A 14,390-nucleotide genomic window follows, 5' to 3' on the forward strand; every position below is an offset into this window, starting at 1 on the left:
ACCGTAGCCCTGGGCTCCTCTCTCCATGGGGTTTCCCAGGCAAGAACACTGGAATGGGTTGCCATTTCCTTTCCCACTCAAGATTCATTCTGTAAACAAGGGGAAGAGATCTTTCTTCTAAACAGGATCCAGCTAGCGGAACCCAAATGAATGACAGCCTGTGCTCCTCAGATAAAAGTGTCCACATCTCTACACTCATTTGCTCAACAAGTATGTAGTACATGCACATGCCCAGGAGCCAATGAAGATCGTAACAGTCAGCATCCAGGCTGCCCTCAAGGAGCCCACAGTCTTTCTCCTATTAGTACAATCTACTGTCTCCACACACTGCACCGTAGACGGCAGAGTCTTCCAGGGCCAAGAAGAGAAGAACACTCTGCTGAATACTCACAAATCGAATTAGGGAGACAAGCCTGACACACAGGGACTTCTCTGCTGGTCCAGTGGTTAAGAATCCACCTTTTAAAGGAGGGGACTCAGGTTCCAGTCCCTGGTCAGGCAACTAAGATCCCACAGGCCTTGGGGCAACTAAACCCAGACGTCACAACTACCACGCCTGTCTATGCACGCTCGAGTCTGTACTCCGCAGCAACAGAAACCCGTGGGCTGCAGCTAGAAAAGGTCTGCGTGCTGCAATGAAGACCCAGGGCAGCCAAAAAAAAAGAAGGCTAAGAGAACAAGCAGAGCAGCTTCAGACTCCTGCAATATAATGACTGAGTACTGCCTTCCCTCAAGAATGACACACCACCAGGCTTGCGGTGGTGACACCATTCTTCTGAGGGTCACCCCTGAACTCTACATGCCTCGAGGCTTGTGTCCAGCCAACTGCCCTGCGTCCAAACCTCACAGGGGAAATCACATGGTATTTTCCAACACGGGTCTCATCCCCTGTGGATGCTGAGGCTCTATCGGTCACGACAAAATGGAAGATGGACAACACGCACGTGTCATGGGGGTTAGGGAAGCAAGGGTGCCGCGGCTAGGAAAGACCGCTCAGAGGGGGTGACACTGCAGCTCACTTTGGCAGGGTGGGAGGGATCCAGACAAGCGGGAGGGTCAAGGGTGGTGGAATCGCCCACTTCCAAGTTCAGCATCTCTCCTGCCACAGCCAGCCCAGGCCTTCACACCTGCGGCTGGGCTTCTGAGCCCCTGTCCATGCTGCAGACAGGTGAGGAATGGGGATTCCCAGGAATGCAACTCCATCCTACCATCTTCACTTCAGCACTGCCTGGCTGTCCACTGCCCAGGATTAGGACGTGCACGTCCCTGCTGCAGTCCAGTCTCAACTCCTAGTTCCATCCCCACTAAGCCTTGGGCGTGAAACTCTGATACAGAGCCGGCTCGGCGTGTCAGTTCAGCCTGGGACAGAGGGAAGATGGAGCGGCTGGCCTGGAGGGCTGCCAGCAAACACCACCCCCTCTCATGGCATTCAATTCCCAGCTCCATCTCTGACCTCAGTCATTTCTAATCCAGGGCAGACTGACAAATATAATGTGAGCCCCATTTATCATTACACACATAATTATTAATTTTCTCATAGCCATAGGAAAGAGTAAAAGAAGAGAGAGGTGACACCCATTTTAACAATACATTTTTCAACTCAATACATCCCAGATATCACTTTGGACATTATCACATAATCAAGGAATCATGTCTGGATCAACATGTAACTGATACACAAAGCTCATTCGGAAGATATCCGACATTCTTTACGGTGCTAAGTCCTCAAAATTTAAGGTATATTTCACACTTGCAGCGCGTCACGACTCAGACCAGCCCCGCCGCAGGTGCTCAGGAGCACACAGGGGTGGCGGCCAGCACAGCTCCGGCTGACTTCAGCCCATCTCCACGGGGACTGTCCCGCTGGCCCCTCCATGCCAGTGTGTGTGCGCGCGCGTGTGCACATGTGTGTGCGTGTGAGTTCATGCGTGCGTGTGTGTCTGCACGTGTGTGTGCACGCACGCATGTGTGTGTGTGTGTGTGTGTGTGTGTGTGTGTGTGTGTGTGGGCATGTGTGTGTGTGTGCGCACGCATGCTAGGTTGATTCCATTGTGTCCAACTCTTTTTGACCCCATGGACTGTAGCCCACCAGGGTCCTCTGTCCAGGGGATTCTCCAGCCAAGAATACTAGAGTGGGAAGCCATTCCCTTCTACAGGGTATCTTCCCGATTCAGGAATCGAACCTGGGTCTCCTGCACTGCAGATTCTTGACCCTCTGAGCCACCAGGGAAGCCCCCGTTTCAGTATATCTGAGGCCAAAGTCAGTGTCGTCTCCCCCAGCTGGCACAACTATGAAAAATTCAGCTGAGGGGCCCCAAAGGAAATAAAAAAAGGCCCTGGATACCAATAATACAGGATTATAAAGCCCACGCACTCTGTTCCTGGAAGGGCCTGACCCCAAAGCCTTTACTTGTGTGCGGCACATAAATCTCGTGAACTTACTGGCGTGGTTTCCCAGGGCACAGCTAATTGCGAGGAAGCAGTGAGGCAGGGACACTGTCAGTTTTAAGATGTGGCAGCTGACAGCAAGAACAGGAGGGAAGAGGCCAAGCGGTCAAGACTTTAAAGGCTTGGGACTTCTCTGGTGGTGCAGCGGCTAAGACTCCACGCTCCCAACGCAGGGGGGCCGGGGTTCCAGCCCTCCTCGGGGAAACAGACCCCGCATGCCCTAAGTAAGACCTGGCGCAGCTAAAGAAATAACTATTTTTTAAAAGGTTTTAAAGAGAAAGCATTTACTTCCTCAATGCCCCAACCCACATCTACATTCACATCTACATGCACCAACAACCCAGTAAAGCCGCAGGCATCCAGATAAACATTTCTTCAAGATGAAAGAAGTGACTTTCCAACTCCTTGTTTCTATACACAATCAAATACATCCTAATTTAGAAAAATTTCTGTTCAATTTAGTTTTTTTTTTTCAAGCCCGAAATACTTGGAGCTTAAACAGCTAAGCTGCAGCTCTCTGTCAATGTGGCATAACAGGGTAACAGTAATAAGCCTTTGGAGCCTGGTGATCTGGGTTCAAACCCTACCTTTGCCACTTATAAGCTATGAAGCTGAGTCTCAGATTCCTCATCTGTGAAACAGGTACAAGAGGCTGTTATAAAGATCCAAAGATATACGTTAGCAGGACTTTGCTTGGAAGTTCTCCATAACCTGGTGGCTCAGATAGTAAAGGATCTGACTGCAATGCAGGAGATGTGGGTTCGATCCCTGGGTCGGAAAGATCCCCTGAAGAAGGAAAGAGCAATCCACCCCAGTACTGTGCCTGGAAAATTCCATGGACAGAGGAGCCTGGCGGGCTACAGTCCGTGAGGTCGCAAAGAGTCAGACATGACCGAGCAACCCTTTTTCACACTATCGTTGTTCTAATAAAGTCAGGCTTCCCCTCCTTGCCGCCTTCTCCTGTTGTTAAGTCTGGATCTACACTGACAAATGATGTGATAGGGGCTTCACGGTCTCAACATCAGGCGTCAGACACTGGTGTGAAATTATTCTCCGGGGGGTGGGGACTCTCATTTCTCATCCTTAACAGGTGGCATTTCACACAGGCATCACCAGACCTGCCAGAGGGACAGATCGGCCATGAAAAATGCGTCGCTCCCACCCCGCCCCATCCTTCCTGCAAGCGAGCTATTGATCTGTGGGCACCAATTCCTCGGAAAAAGGTTACAGTGGGCGTCCGAGGCGTGATCCAGCAAGAAAATGCCTTCCCCACAGGAGCCCCGAGGAGTGACAAGTACCCAGCATCCACGTCCTGCTCCCCACTCTGGAGTTCAGGGCGTCTCACCCCCTTCTCCTCTGAGGTCCAAGGATGGCAGAGTCAGAAGGGCCCCGCCCGACCCCTCATTGAGAGGAGACCGAGGCGCAGGCAGGGCGGGGGACCGGTGGGGGACTCAGCGAGTCCAGAGCAGGGCCTCTGCAGAACGGAGTCTCTTGCTTTCTGGTCCAGTCCCTTGAACCCCTGCTTTCACCCTTTTGCCATCAAGCATTTCTTCGATGGGATCCCCGGTGGCTCAGCGGTAAAGAATCCGCCTGCCAATGCAGGAGACGGGGGTTCAATTCCCGGGTCTGGAAGATCCCCTGGAGGAGAAGATGGCAACTCACTCCAGTGTTCTTTGGCTGGAAAATTCCATGAACAGAGGAGCCTGCGTGGCCTTCACGAGTCCACGGGGTCGTGAAGAGTCAGATGCAACTGAGCATCTCTTCCACAGAGCAGACTCAGGGCTCCCGACTTCGAGTGAAGCAGAGAAAGGCAAAACGCAGGGAGACTGAGGCCAGAGAGACTCGGGACAGCGAACCAAGTGAGAAATTCCCATAAGGCTGAGTCAGAAGGACGGAGTGACCACAGAGTGAATGACTGGCTTTCCTTCGCTCCCATCCAGCTCTCTTTAATCCAGGTCCACTACATCAGTATTGATGAAGCATCTAGTATTTTCCAGGCCCTCGTCCAGACTCTCCGCATACATCAATAAACATAACAAAGAGCACATTCCTCCTGGCCCTTACATACTAGCGGTGGGAGAAGAGCGATAAAAAAGCCTAAGTTTGTTATCCATCATATGTTAGAGGATCATGAAGTTCACAGGAAAATATCAGGAGCTAGGAGTTTGGAGGAAAGATGAGAAGGTTGCAACCTCAAACAGACAGACCAGGACGGGTCTCAGTGAGAGGATGTCAGAAAAAGGAGAGGGGAGTCAGGACTCACCCAGCGTGTCCAAGGACGTCTGAGTGGTGGGAAGGGAGTGAGGCCGCGAAGGAGGGGCAGGAGGTGAGGGCAGAGGGGTCCTGGGGAGAGTGCAGATGACAGCCCGGTCCTGAGCAGAAGGCCAAGCCCACTCCAGCTAGTGTGCTAAAAGCGGCAGCCGTGCTGAGCATGAAATCAGGGAGGCCAGGGAGGGGGCACCTGCGATAATGATGCAGGCCAGAGAGGATGGCGGCTTGGGCCAGGCTGCAGCGGAGGAAGTGATCAAAAAAAGAAAAAGAAAAGGATCAGATTCTGAATTTGAAGGTAGAGCTGGTGGGATTTACAGACGGTTCGGATGTGGGGTGTGAGAGAAAGAATAATCATGGGCAACGCGAAGGCTTTGAGTCAGAGCAACCGGCAGGGTGAGGTTGCCAGCAGCTGAACCCGGGAAGGCAGCCGGTGTTGCGGTAGGAAGCCAGAGCTTCGATGTGTGCCTGTTGCATCCGAGTTCCCCATCACAGCCCTGGAAGGAGCTGTCGGCGGGCTCTTGGATGGACCAGCCTGGATTCCTGGGAGCGGATGGCTGGAGGCAGCCATCACAGAGATGGGATTAGGGCGCGAGCCGGGTAAAATCACCAAGTGACCGCGTGGGGGGCAGAGAAGAGAGCAGAGCCTGGGATGGAGCCCCACTGGCCCCAAGGACGCGAGAAGGAGCCGGCGAAGGAGACAGGACGCAGGAGGCGAGAAGAGGAAGGAGGCGGCTCCCAGCTCTCCTCCCTCCCAAGGAGGAACCACACAGGGCCCCTGCGCGCAGGGCCGGGTGACCTGGGTCTCAGACCAGCGCTGCCTAGAGAAGGCCCAGGGGACAGATACACCAGGGTGCATGCTGAGGGATGGGGACAACTTTCATAATAAAAAAAATGAAGTTGGATATGATCCAGCAATCCTACGCCCGCGCATCCATCTGGAGAAAACCTAATTCTAAAGATACGTGCACCAGAATGTTCACTGCAGCACTAGCTACAACCGCTAAGACGTGGAAGTGACCTAAGAGGGGTGGATACAGAAGCTGTGGTGCGTATAAATGGAATATTACTCGGCCGAGAAAAGGAATGAAATCATGCCATCCGCAGCAACACGGATGGGCCTAGAGACCAGCACAGCGTGAAGTAAGTCGGACAGGAAGAGGCAAATACTGTATGACATCCAGATCTAAGCTTCCCTTGGGGCTCGCCTGGGAAGGAATCCACCTGCAATGCGGGACACCTGGATTCGATGGAGAAGGGAGAGGCTATCCGCTCCAGTATTCGGGCCTGGAGAATTCCAAGGACGGTAGGGTCCATGGGGTCGCAGAGTCAGACACAACTGAGCAACTTTCACTTTCACACTTTCCTCTAAATCTAAAAAAAAAATTATACAAATGAACTTATTTACAAAACAGAAACAGATTCACAGATTTAGGAAAGACATTTATGATTATGGTGGGGGGGGGAGGTGGGGGAGGAATAAATTAAGAATTTGGAATTAAGAGAGACACTGGGCTGGAAGAAGCACAAGCTGGAATAAAGATTGCCATGAGAAATATCAATAACCTCAGATATGCAGACGACATCACCCTTATGTCAGAAAGTGAAGAAGAACTAAAGAGCCTCTTGATGAAAGTACAAGAGGAGAGTGAAAAAGCTGGCTTAAAACTTAACATTTAAAAACCGGAGATCATGGCATCTGGTCCCATCAACTCATGGGAAATAGATGGGGAAACTGGAAACAATGGCGACTTTACTTTTCTGGGCTCCAAAATCACTGCAGATTGTGACTGCAGCCATGAAATTAAAAGACGCTTACTCCTTGGAAGGAAAGTTATGAACAACCTAGAAGCATACTAAAAAGCAGAAACATTACTTTGCCAACAAAGGTCCGTCTAGTCAAGGCTGTGGTTTTTCCAATGGTCATGTATGGACGTGAGAGTTGGACTATAAAGAAAGCTGAGCTCCGAAGAATTGATGCTTTTGAACTGTGGTGTTGGAGAAGACTCTTGAGAGTCCCTTGGACTGCAAGGAGATCCAACCAGTCCATCCTGAAGGAGATCAGTCCAGGGTGTTCATTGGAAGGACTGAGATTGAAGCTGAAGTTCCAATACTCTGGCCACCTGATGTGAAGAGCTGACTCATTGGAAAAGACCCTGATGCTGGGAAAGATTGAGGGCAGGAGGAGAAGGGGACACCAGGGGATTAGATAGTTGTATGGCATCACCGACTCGATGGACACGGGTTTGGGTGGACTCCAGGAGTTGGTGATGGGCAGGGAGGCCTGGCGTGCTGCGGTTCATGGGGTCGCAAAGAGTCAGACACGACTAAGCGACTGAACTGAACGACTACGTATAAGAAAGATAATCAACAAGGACCTGCTGTACAGCATAGGGAACCCTACTCAAGATTCTGTAATAACCTATATGGGAAGAGAGTCTGAAAAGAATATACACACACATATGTATATAAATACTCAAACAAGCGCAGTCACTTCAATCACGTCTGATTCTTTGTGACTCATGAAGCCTGCCAGGCTCCTCTGTACATGGGCTTCTCCAGGCAAGAATAGTGGATCGGGTTGCCATGCCCTCCTCCATGGGATTTACCCAACTCAGGGGTCAAACCACGTCTCCTATGTCTCAGGCAGATTCTTTACCTGCTGAGCCATTGGGGAAGCCCCTATATATATTCCATATATATATATATATATACACACACATATGTATAAATATGGTTGGTCAAAGATGTTATGAAAAAACATGAACGAATTTTTTTGCCAACCCAATATATATATATATAACAGAATCATTTTGCTGTACACAAAACACAAAACTGTAAATCAACTCTGCTCCAATATAAAATAAAAATTAAAAAAAAAAAAAAGAAACCAGGTTAGGTGTTCCAGGCAGAAGGCACAGAAATTGCAAAGGCCCAGAGGCAGTGAGATGCAAGGCCTTTGGAAGCATGATCAACAGTCCAGTTTGGCTGAGCTTTAGAATATGGCGGGGATGGATTAATAACAGGATAAATCAGAGCAGGGGCTTCCTCCTCTGGGTTCAGTGTAACTTTCTGACTCTCTAGAACCCAGCAGTCATGTATGGATGTGACAGGTGGACCATATACAAGGCTGAGTGCCAAAGAATGGATACTTTGGAACTGTGGTGCTGGAGAAGACTCTTGAGAGTCCTGGGGGCTGCAAGGAGACCCACCCAGTCTATCCTAAAGGAGATCGGCCCTGAATATTCACTGGAAGGACAGATGCTGAAGCTGAAGCTCCAACACTTGGGCCATCTGATGTGACAAGCCGACTCATCGGAAAAGACACTGAAGCTGGGAAAGACTAAGGGCAGGAGAAGGGAACGACAGAGTATAACATGGTTGGACGTTATCACTGACTCAGTGGACGTGAGTCTGAGCAAATTTCAGGAGATGGTGAAGGACAGGGAAGCCTGGTGTGCTGCAGTCCATGGGGTTGCAGAGTCGGACACGACTGAGCAAGTGAACAACCACAGCAAGAACTGAGCGTGGATGGACCTTCTCTCTCCCCGAAACACACAGCCTGGGGGGCACACCCTCGCCACCCTGAGGTACCAATGCCCAAGACCTCCTGGCAATGCGCTACCCCTGAGGATGACCTGAATGCAGAATACCCGTGAGTCAAGATGCCAAGAGTTAACTGAGGGCGGGGGTGGGGAGCCACAGTGACAGGAGGAAGAGATTTTTCACAGCCTCTGGAGATAGAAATCATCCACAGCCAGCCAGCCCCCTGGTACCAGCTTGTATTTTCTCTCTCTATTTTAATTAAATATCTGCCACTCACACATTCATGCTGCTGGTAGCCATTCCCTTCTCCAGGGGATCTTCCCAACCCAAGGATCGAACCCAGATCTCCCACATTGCCGGCAGATTCTTTACCAGCTGAGCCACAAGGGAAGCCCAAGAATACTGGAGAGGGTAGCCTATCCCTTCTCCAGGGGATCTTCCCGACCCAGGAATCGAACCGGGGTCTCCTGCATTGCAGGCGGATTCTTTACCAGCTGAGCTATCAGGGAAGCCCCCCTTGTCAGCTATGCAGGGGTTAAATGAGAAGAGGTACTTGGAGGAGCACTGGACTGGAGCTCTGATCTCCATGGCTGCCTCTGCCATGAGTTGAAGGGACACCTTGGGCAAGACCCCTCCTTTTCCTGAGCCTCAGTTTCCACATCTGCAGGGTGAGGGGACTGTACCGAACAGTCAGTAAGTGCCTTCTCCTCTGGCCGGCGACAGTCTTTTAAACTTGTGACTTTTCTGATGACGTTCCCTGACATCCCCAACTTGGGCCCCTGCGTCTGTTGCAACTGCAGTTCACTGTTCTCCCCCTGGAACTCTCATAACCATATGTTCCAAGAGTAATTATCTTCCAATTTCACCTTCCAATTGCATCTTAATTTACATTTCATTCCTGGATGCCTGCTGGAATGTCCAAGTCAAGCCTGATGATTTCTAATGAGGCTGCGGTTAGGTGAGTCCAGCGACCCGTGACGGGTGTGGGACCCACGACCCACGTGGAAAAGGCATGGCTGGGACAGACCTGACTCCAACCTCAGCTCCACACACGTCAGCTGTGTGACCTCAGGCACATCACTGTGCCTCTCTGAGCCTCAGTTTTTTTCTAGATAAAATGGAAGAAATACTCTGCTTTTTTCATAATGCTGTTCATTGTTGTTCAAGGCAACAATGTTTGTTCAAGGCAAAAAACCCACATAAGGTACCTAACAAAGTCAACTGGCAGACATTTCCTGACCACCTACTATGTGTTATGCACCGGATAAATAAAGCAGGCTCTCAAGCTGGACAGTCTGTTTCACCCCTGTCTCAGCTCCTTATTAGGTCAGCAACCACAAAATCCCTGCAGCTCAATTTTCCCATCGATAAAATGAGGATGGCAACAGTACTCAGGATGAGGTTACTGTGAAAACTGATACAAGAATAACAGACTAAAGAGCAGCATCTGGTTCAATATTAACTAGTAATCTGTTAGTTACGTATAATGTGATGGGGGCTTCCCAGGTGGCCCAGTGGTAAAGAATCTGTCTGCAATGCAGGAGGTTCGATCGCTGGGTCAGGAAGATCCCTGGAGGAGGAAATGGCAATTCTTGCCTGGGAAATGCCATGGACAGAGGAACCTGGTGGGCTACAGTCCATGGGGTCACAAAGAGTCGGTCGGAGACGACCTGGGAACTAAATAACAACAACATACGGTGACAGACACCGTGCTAGGCCGCGGACAAGCTCTGTTTAATTATGAGACCTTAACAACAAAGATCTTATTATCCCCATTTTCAAGATGAAGAAATAGACATTGAGAGGTTAACCAACCTGCTCAAGGTCAAATAACTAGGCATACGGTGGTTATGGGGTTCAGTCCCACAGAGTATGAACCACTCGGCTGCATAATCAAGACATTCAGAGCCAAGCACATACATATCATTACGTGAGATCTATGACAGCCATCACACAGAAAAAGTAACCAGATTTATGCTAGACGCAAATTAAAGGATGCTGGAACCCAAGAGTGGTAAGTGCTGAGATTTCCTGGGACCAAACCTGCCGCCCCTTAAGCGTTTTCTGGCTCACTCCAAACCCTGGAGTCTCCGAGAATAGAGGGCTTGCCCAAGTCTCGTGCAGGGAAACGTGGGAAAACCGCACGGGGCTCTCACCATTGTTTTCCAGCGAGTTTTATTAGGCTTGTAGGAAAGACTTAGCCTGGCTCTGTCCGCGCTAGATCTACAGCAGGCCACCTCCTTCCTAGAAGGAGGGGGCTGGTTGGGCACTGGGACCCTGCCCCGGTCTTCTCTCCACTCCACCAAGGTGGCACCCCGCCCCCACCCCCAGCCCCTACCCCGCGACCAACACTCACGGAGGGTCCAGCTGTGTGCTGGCCACAGCCGGGCCTGGACACAGGGAGGCGGCCACCGCCTTCCTAAGCCCCCAAGTGTCTCCTTTGTCAGATCAATGAGCCAAACGTCTCCCACCCGCACCTCACTCCTCAAACAAAGATTTTATTCATTAAAAACACTTGAGAAAGGAAAAGCCCACAACGCACAGACGCACACACACACACACTTTTTTTACACCCACCCAGGGCAGCAGGATATGGTTCTAAGACAGCCAAAATGGTGGCTTCCTGTTTCTTTAGGGATGTGTGTTTTGGAGTTCGGATTCGGACAAGGGTGTTGGCCGGGGAGGGAGCTGCCTTCTGCTAAATTCTATGAGAAAAAAAAATATATATATATATGAAAAGAGCGATAATCGCTCCTTGGCAGGCAAGTGAAGTTAGCTGGGACGGCTGCCTCCTCGTAAACTCGCCTCTTGGAGGCAACTTTCTGCCCTCCCCGCGGAGGAGTCAGGACACCGAAGACCTGGGGTCCAGGCACCGCCCATCTCTGGGTCTCAGTCAGTAAGTCTGTTAAATGGCACTCCTCGGAGGGGATCTCTCTGTACCGTCGAACGCATTCGGGATTTCACGGACGCCCCGGGCGGGCAGAGGCAGATTCTCAGGGCAGTGACGCGAGGGCTGGGAGGGAACGCCGTCCCCTGGGCGTTCGGTCCCGCCGGCGAGGCACAAAGCGGGGGCCCCGGGGCAGGGCCCCGCAGGGGATGGGGCCGCGCCGCTGCGGGGCGGGGGGGGGGGGGCAGGGGCGGGGTGTGATCATTTAGGGCTTTTTAATTCCAAAGGAGAGCGAGCTCCAAGTCTGGGGGGGCGGGGGGGCGTCCAGGAGAGGGATAGGCGCGAGAAGCCGCCAAGGGCGCGCCGCGCACGAGTGAGGGACCAGGCATAGACCCCGGCGTGGGGAAAAGCGCAGACGGATCCGGGGGGCCAAGAGGGCCTCTGGGGGGCCAGCGAGAGCCTGAAGGGGACCCCAAGGAGCAGGAGGGAGGATTCAGGGGCGCTACCAAGTCGCTTTTGCGAAGGGAGCGTCTTTCCCCGTCGCGAGGGGACCCCCAAGCCGCGGGCCGCGGTGGGAGCCGGAGGCGGCCTATCGGGGGTGGGGTGCGGCCCCGCCGAGACCGAGGAGGCATCCCCGAGGTGGGGCGTCCCGGACGGGACTGAGAGCCCCCGACGCTCTCGGCCTCCTCAGGACCCGCCCGTCCCTCAGCCCAGGCGGAAGGTCGGGGGGTTTCTGGGCAGCTCGCTCCGGAGAGCCTCGCGGGCTCCAACTTGGAGCGCCGGACGGGGCCCCTTGGCGCGCGTGCCCCGCGGAGCCTCCTACCTGCTCTGTTCATCTTCCAGCGCGCGGAGCCCGGGGCCGCCCGTCGGTGCCTCCGTCCGTCCGAGCGCGAGTCCGCGCGCCGCCTCACTCCATGGCCGCCCCGCGGGGCCCGCACCCCCCCGGCGCCTGCCCCGCCCCCGGCGCGCGCCGGACTCCGCGCGGCGCGCAGGGCCAGCGGGGGCGCGGGGCGCCGGCCTCCGGGGCTGGGCGGGGCCGGGGAGCGGAGCGGGGGCGCGGTCGGGGCGCGGGGGGCGGCGGCGCGCTCACTCAGGCCGCGGCGCGGCGCGCGGGGCCGGGGGGCGCGAGCCTCGGGGGGCGGGGCCGGGGGCGCGGGCGCGCGGGCGGGGGGCGGTGGCCGGGCCGGCGCGCGGCGTCGTGTCCGCTCCGGGCGCCCGGCTCCGCGCGCGCTGCGCTCTGGCAGCCGGGCCTCTGCCGGTGCCGCCGCTGCGGCCGCTGCGCCTCCGCCCGCTCCGAGACGTTTCCTCCCGCTCTCCGAGAGGAAGGCTTTTAAAATTTCTCCTTTCTGCTCCGTCAGGGATCGAGGGAGCCGAGGGGCGAGGCGTCCCCGCGCACATTTAAAGGGGCCGTGGCGTGGGGCCTCGGGGAGCTGCGCGAGGTTCCAGGGAGTAGGACGGGGGGCATGGTGAAGCGGCGAGTTGGGCTTCTAGGGGGTCCCTTCGCCCAGCGGACCGTCTGTCACTTGATTTTCAACCTCAGGCATTCATTCATTCAGTCCCGGGCCCAGCCCTGTGCCGTGCTGGGCGCAGAACAAGACAACCCAAAATTCTTGCCCCTCGTGGAGCTTAGATGGGAGGTCTGTGGCAACACAAGACAAATAAGCAAAAAACATTTCAGAGAGTTACGAGTGCCTTGAGGGAGATAAACCAGGGACGTGGGGGCAGAACAGGAGCGCGCGAAGTGAGCCGATCAGCGCTGTAATTTTAAAAGTGCGAATTCTTAGGGCCCTCCCCAGACTTACTGACTCAGAAATCCCCTGGTAAGAAATCCTTCTGATGCCAGCTAGCTTGACAACCTCTGGAGGACAGAACAGGTGATCAAGGAAGGCCTCCCCGAGGCAGTGACATGGAAAAGGAGACCCTGTAAGCAGGACCTTTGTCTGCTCGGCGCAAACCGATCAGCACCTCGCTGGGACCCTGGCCTGGCGCTGGCAGACGTGGATGACGCAAGCCTTTACCCTTGAGCCCCTGTCGGATTGGCCACGCAAACATAGGCATTTCTGTTTCCCTGGACGAGCACTGGTATGAGGACAGGTCTGCGCAGGAACTTGGGGGAACTTAGAGGTGACCCCTGAATGAAGTGGGTACCAGCAAAAAAAAAAAAAAAAAAACCTTTCAGATGGAGGGAGTAGCTTGGGCACAGACTTGGAGGTGTGGGAAGGTACCACCTGATGGAAGAGCCAGGAGGGGTTCAGCGAGGCAGGGTGAAGGGGAGGCAGCATCTGTTAAGAGGCACAGACAGTGCGGTGTTTTGAATGTCATACCAAGGCTTCCTTCTATCAGCTGTTGAAAGCTGTCTCCTATATAACTGGCAGTCAACCCTTCCGGAGCACCTACTGTGTGCCCGGCAAAGTGTTAAGGTCTGTATCTGCACGCTGACCCATTTAAGTCTCCCCACAGCCTTATGAAGCTGGTAGCAAAACTCTTCCCATGTTACATTTGAGGAACACGAGTGAGCTAAGAGTTAAAATGAGCTTGTCTGGCGGTTCTTGCCCTGGTTGCTCCATGTCTGCATCTACGGGGCCCAGCTCAAGCTGCGGCTTGGTCATGGAGTAGTTTGGTTGTGAGCCCTCCGTGTGCCAGAGTGCAGGCCAGCGGCAACCCCGGCGCTCTGTGGAAGGAACTCGGGCGTGGGGCAGCTTGGCAATTTAGCTGGCTTTCCTGGTGGCTCAGAAGGTAAAGAATCCACCTGCAATGCAGGAGACCTGAGTTCAATCCCTGGGTGGGGAAGATCCCCTGGAGAAGGGAACAGCTACTCACTCCAGTATTCTGTCCTGGAGAATCCCATGGGAGAGGAGCCTGGCGGGCTACAGTCCATAAGGTCACAGGAGTTGGACACAACTTAGCAACTAAACCACCAACCACCAGGCAATTTAGCCAGTGTATCCACTATGTCCCTTCCTGTCCCTCATGTGGGGAGTAAAGGCCCAGAAATGACCCCTTGCCAGGGTGATGGCTCCAGAGCACGGCCTATGTCTGCTCTGCTGACCCCTGCAGCCCTGGCGTCTAGTACAGAACCCAGCACTTAGTAGGTCTTCACAAGATATGTGTTGTCCACAAAAATAAAGGCCTGGGACAGAGCTTCAGACAGTTGTTTGGGATTTTCTGGGACTGAAAATGGCAGAGGCTAGAATTTTTGTGACTTTGACCAGCTGTGCTGGGAGCTTGCTTGTGAGGAGGC

At 53.6% G+C, this 14,390-nt stretch overlaps 1 protein-coding gene across 3 annotated transcripts in view; it reads right to left on the reverse strand.

The window, feature by feature from the left end:
• FGD5 (FYVE, RhoGEF and PH domain containing 5) overlaps window positions 1-12,084 on the reverse strand; it is a 123,885-nt gene extending 111,801 nt beyond the window's left edge. For all 3 annotated transcript variants that reach the window (XM_061128930.1, XM_061128929.1, XM_061128931.1), the window contains exon 1: window positions 11,973-12,084. In XM_061128930.1, the coding sequence (XP_060984913.1) occupies window positions 11,973-11,985 (13 nt within the window). In that variant the 5' untranslated portion in view covers window positions 11,986-12,084. The remainder of the gene's footprint in view (window positions 1-11,972) is intronic.
• Window positions 12,085-14,390: the final 2,306 nt, after the last annotated feature.

Source organism: Dama dama, chromosome 24 (assembly GCF_033118175.1).
Source record: "Dama dama isolate Ldn47 chromosome 24, ASM3311817v1, whole genome shotgun sequence".
Classification (NCBI taxonomy): Eukaryota; Metazoa; Chordata; class Mammalia; order Artiodactyla; family Cervidae; genus Dama; species Dama dama.